At 43.3% G+C, this 5,311-nt stretch overlaps 1 protein-coding gene across 1 annotated transcript; it reads left to right on the top strand.

The window, feature by feature from the left end:
- Positions 1-2,353: 2,353 nt before the first annotated feature.
- On the top strand, positions 2,354-3,748 carry LOC143400391 (sperm motility kinase X-like). The gene has a single exon (XM_076857633.2). The coding sequence runs from the start codon at positions 2,354-2,356 to the stop codon at positions 3,746-3,748; it is 1,395 nt and encodes a 464-aa protein (XP_076713748.2).
- Positions 3,749-5,311: the final 1,563 nt, after the last annotated feature.

The raw sequence follows: 5,311 nt of genomic DNA, 5'->3' as shown, positions 1-5,311 counted from the left end.
ATGATATTTAAAAATTTGTAGAACACATCTAAAGCAGTACTTGAAAATCAATAGCATTAAAAACACATTGCAAATAAGGAATAGTCACAATTTAATAATGTAATTGGGAAATCTTGGGGGTTGAGGGTAGGGTGTTTGAAGGGCAAATAAACCAAAATCAAGCAGAAGAAAGAATGAAGATCAGAGCAGAGACTAATTAAAGTAGAGACAATGGAAGAAATCAGGGAGATAAAGAGCCGCTTGCTTGAAATTATTAATAAAATTTACAAATTTTAATAACATCGATGAAGGAAAGAGACAAATTTTCAACATCAAGTATTAAATGGAATATTAATCATGACAGACCCTGAAGACATCAAAAGCTTTTTAAGGAAATAGTGACCCCCTCCTTCCCCCACAGAGGGTTTGTGTATTGGCAGCTTTGTCCCCAGGGTGCTGATGTTAGCCCGTAGAATTGTTAAGAGGTGGAACAAGTGAAGGGTTATTAGGTCATGGGCATCAGGACTTGGCAAGACCACGTCCACTAAAGATACGCACTTCATTCATGAGCCCAGAATGTCAGATGATTGAATGGGTGGATGCAGAAGCGTCATAAGACAAAATTTCACACCTATGGATAAAAGCTCTTAGAAAAATAGGAATGAAGCAAATTATGGTTTAATTATATCTCTCAGAGCCTTTGTATAGGCTCTAATCCTGCACCTAGGAATAAGGCCGTTTTTTAGAAATAGCAATATTATGATGTAATCACCTAAGATGGGGTCATAAGGGAATAGGACAAGCTGTTGTTTCAGTGAGACATGTGACTTTATAAGGAGAGCAGGGAAGGCTACTGATTCACTGTGCCTTATATCCTGATTATCTTCTTTCCTATCTAATAGATTTTTTTATGTAAAATATTTGAATATCCATCCCTTTGGTTTTATGTATGTCCTAGGGGTACCTCTGTGCAGTGTCCCTAGTGTGAACCTATATAGATAGCATCATAGCTTCAGGGTGATGACAAAACCAGACCTATTTGGGAAATGAAATTATAAAAATGTTATGGTGAGAAACCCATGCCTGGGGAAGGGTCAGTTCCCTTTCCCTTGCTCAGAAAGCCTGATGGACCATGGGTCCCCACCTTCTGGATTGTAAATAACTTCCCTTGGGAGTCTGACTCCTCCCCTTTGAAGTGTAAATGTGAAAGCTCTGGGCCCAATGAAAAAGATTTATCAAAGGCCTTGTAAGAGGAGCCAGTTCTTCTCCTTATCACACTCTGCTTCTCTAAACATGCTACCTCTAGAAACCACTTGCACAATTCTATGTCAGGCAGACTAGAAAATTTATGACACTAGATACCTATAAATATTGTTAAAAACTGGGCATAGGGGCTCAGAATTTGTAGTTTTGTTTTCCTCTGGGCCCACTGCTGTAAAATAAAATTTGGAGTTCTTCCCCTTGACTGCTGTTTGATGCTTCTGTACCAGTCAGTTTCCCTCAGCATCAGTACCACAAAATGCTGTTCTTGTGTATCTCTACCCATCCCCATCAATTATAGTGACACCTTGGAACGCATATGCATTGTGTGTAGGACTGTATGGAGAAATTATGAGAAACTTTTCCCCATCTAACCCCCATAGGTGTTAATACTGTGCTCGTGGTGTCTTAGGGAACAGAGAATTTTATCACAGTATCACTTGTAACTGAGGCGCTACCATCCTTTAAATAGCAGTTATTAGAAGTTGGAAGAAAAAAGGAATTGAATACCTTGAGCATAGATATGTTCTGGTCTTACAAAGCCAAAAGTTATTACAGATTTTTAGAAGGAAAATGAAAAGTACATTGAAGTTATATACAAATATTAATTCTTAAAAAATTAAACATCATCCTAAAAACTACTAAAGCAAAAAAAAAAAAAATGTCTGGAGTACTTTCTTATTTCTGTTCCGAAATGAAAGCAGTTCTGGAGGCCCAAAAGGGAGATGACCACTGGGAGTTACAGCCAGGCATGCCTGGGCCACTGCTTGCTCTGATGTCACAAGGATCCATTGTGAGTAAGTGTCAAAGTGCAGGTATATAAGAGAGTGGCTTTGGCTGAGTTTTTGTCCACAAGTACAGGAAGCTCTTGGTGGTGACCTGTCGGACTCCCAGATAGTTAGCGCGTTTGGTGGTTGGTGGTTGGCGGTTGTTGTTGGTGGTCTTTGGATATTGGTTCTTTGATTTGGGTTTGTTGTTTTGTCTTGTTTTTGTTTTTGATTTGGGTTTGTTGTTTTGTCTTGTTGGTTTTTTTTTTTTTTTTTGATTTGGTTTTGTTGTTTTAGTCTGTTATTTTTTTTTAAGCTAGCATCCTTAGTTGGTGTTCCTGCTTAGGATGGATAGCCAGAGTAGTGAGAGTAGTGGAGTGGAGCAGGGGCCTAGCTCCTGCAAGACTATGGACCTGAGGGACCAGTATGAGGTCCTGAGGGACATTGGGCAGGGTGGGTTTGGCCAGATCAAACTAGCCCGCCATTGCCTCACTGGGGCACAGGTGGCAGTGAAAGTCCTGCAGAAGAAAGGGAAGAAACTCCAGGTCCTCTCTGAACTGAATATGATGAAGAGCCTGGAGCATCCCAACGTGATCCAGTTATTTCAGGTCATTGAGACCCATGGAAATATCTACCTGGTGATGGAGCACGCAGATGGGGGCGAGCTATTGGACCAAGTCCCGCTGGGTGGCATGCAGGAGGAAGAAGCACGCAGACTGTTTCGGGAGGTAGTGTATGCCGTGGCCTACTGCCATGACAAGGGCATGGTGCACCGAGACCTGAAGCCAAAGAACATCATGCTGGACGCCAACGGTCACATCAAACTAATCGATTTTGGCTTCAGCACCTGGGTCACACCAGGCCAGAAACTGAAGGATTTCTGGGGCACTCTCTCATACATTGCCCCCGAAATTATCCAGAGGCAAGCATATGAGGGCCCCCCAGTGGACATCTGGAGCCTGGGCGTCACTCTGTATTTTATGTTGACAGGGAAGCTCCCATTTATGGGATCCACCCGTAAGGAGACGGTGCGGCAGATCGTGCTGGGATTGTACCCTGACCCTCCCCACGTTTCTCTGGCAGCACGGATGCTCATTTACCAAATGCTGACCCTGGACCCCAGGAAGCGGCCCACAGCCAAGCAGATCCTTCGGCACATATGGCTGATGCAGGGTGAGCGGCATTTACCCCCTAATTATCATGAGGCACTCCTCAAACAGCCAGACCCCGAAATACTGACCATAATGTTTGATATGGGTTATGATCTACGCAAGACCTGGATGTCCCTGGCCAAGAGAAAGTTCAATGCGGCCATGGCTACGTACCTCTTACTTCAGCACCAGAAAAGCCAGGGGCAGGGCTTCATGTTCCAGGGGAAGCCTGTGCCTCCCATGGTTAAGTCTCAGCCATGCCCCCTGGATCCTTCCCATTCCCCTGTCCTCCCAATAAGGAGCCCCAGTGAGCCTGCCCTTCGCACCTACCCCTTGCCCTGTGAGCCTCCTCTGCCTGAGGAGGCCAATCACTTAGGGCAGAAGCATTTCAGGAGGGCCAGCCAGCCGCCTATTCACTTCCACTTCCCGCCTGCAAGAACCCCCACACCTGGGTTAGCCTCCCAGTCTGACTCTGGGCAACTCCACACCAGCAGAAAGCTCTGGAAGCGGGTAACTAGGGGGATTGCTACCTGTGTCCGACAACTGTGCTGTTGCATACCACATGTCAGCAATGTGGTGGCTCCAATGTAAGAGGGCAGAAACCTGCCAGATTGATAATCTGCAATGAAGGGGAGAGCTGGCCAGACAATACCAGGGGGCAGCCAGAGGACCCTGTTCTCTGTGGATCCTGACACCTTGCCTGGGCCTCAGTCAAGTGGACTCTGAACAGCTGCAGGAGATGTGCCAACTACCTCAGGTGTCTCTGCACGGGTGCCAGCCCAGACATCAGGAGTCTCCTCTGCCCCCACCTGCAGAAGACATCAGAGATGGCTCCCCTGGGACACTCCCCCTGCCCTGCCCCTCTGTCCTTTCTCCCATCCTCCTGAGGCATTTCTTAAATATTTTTCAAATTTTGTAATAAAAGTATTGTTCAAAATAAATGTTTATAGTTGCTTTATTTGTAATCACCTCAATCTGGAAACAATTCAATTGTCATTTAGCTGATAAATGGATAAGCAAACCATGGTATGTCCATACTGTAAAATGCTTCTCAGCAATAACATGAACAAGTCTTGATTTAAAAAAAAAAATGGATGAAAATCAAATACTTTACGCTAAAGGAAAGAAACCAGATTCAAAAAGCTATGAAGTACATGATTCTATTCACATGGCTTTTGGGAAAGAAAAGACAGACCATAGGATGCCAGGACTGGAGGTAGACAGAGACGGGGTGAACTTCAGAGAATCCCAGGGGAATTGTTTCTTTGTAATGCTGGCACATTGAACCCAGGCCCTTGTGAAGGATAGGCAAGTATTCTACCACTTAGCTGCAGCCCCAGCACAAAGGGGAAACTTTTAATTAGGGAACTCTGTCTGGATTGGGATAACATATGACTCTAAATTTGTCAAAAGTAGCAGAACCAATAGCCAGGTTAGAGGTGCACACCTGTTACCTCAGAAACTTGGGAGGTTGAGGCAGTAGGATCACTAAATTCAAGGCCAGTCTTGGCAACTTGGGCCCTAAGCATCTTAGTAAGACCCTGTCTTGAAATTTTAAAAAGGCCTTGGATGTAGGTCCATGGTAGTACAACCCTTGGTTCCATCCCCAGTTAAAAAAAAAAAAAAATGCAGAACTATAGGTGGAAAAGGTGAATTTTGTTGTGTGTAGTGTGTAAATGGAAAAATGTAAAGAGCCAAGAAAATTTTTAAGAAAACCAAAAAATTGAAAGTATTTATTAGATATCAAGAAATATAACAATTATATGATTAAAATAATTTATATTGGTTCATCGAAAAATAGAATGTTGATACAAAATAAAGAACTTAGAAACATCTATGTATATGGAATCTTGATAAATGCTAGTAGAGGGTGGGGCAGGTCTGTCTTTGCAATAAGATCATTAGTTTATTATGTAATTGTTTAAAGTACAACTTATTTTCTGCCTAACAATCTATACAGAAATCAACTCACCAAACGTTGTCTAGAATGTGGAACAACAGGAAATCCCATACACTGCTGGTGAGAGAGTATAAAGTGATCCAAGCATTTGGGGAAAGAGTTTAGCATTATTTTCATAACATGAAAATGTGCATACCCCATGGTTCAACCAGTTCCACTCCCTGGCAGGCACATATGCAACAGAAATGTGTGCC

Source organism: Callospermophilus lateralis, chromosome 5, assembly GCF_048772815.1.
Source record: "Callospermophilus lateralis isolate mCalLat2 chromosome 5, mCalLat2.hap1, whole genome shotgun sequence".
NCBI lineage: Eukaryota > Metazoa > Chordata > Mammalia > Rodentia > Sciuridae > Callospermophilus > Callospermophilus lateralis.
This window is presented reverse-complemented; position numbering and strand designations above follow the sequence as displayed.

What these genes read in the sequence shown, in the direction of transcription:
- LOC143400391 (XM_076857633.2), top strand. Translation starts at nt 2,354, where the DNA reads ATGGATAGCCAGAGTAGTGAGAGTAGTGGAGTGGAGCAGGGGCCTAGC.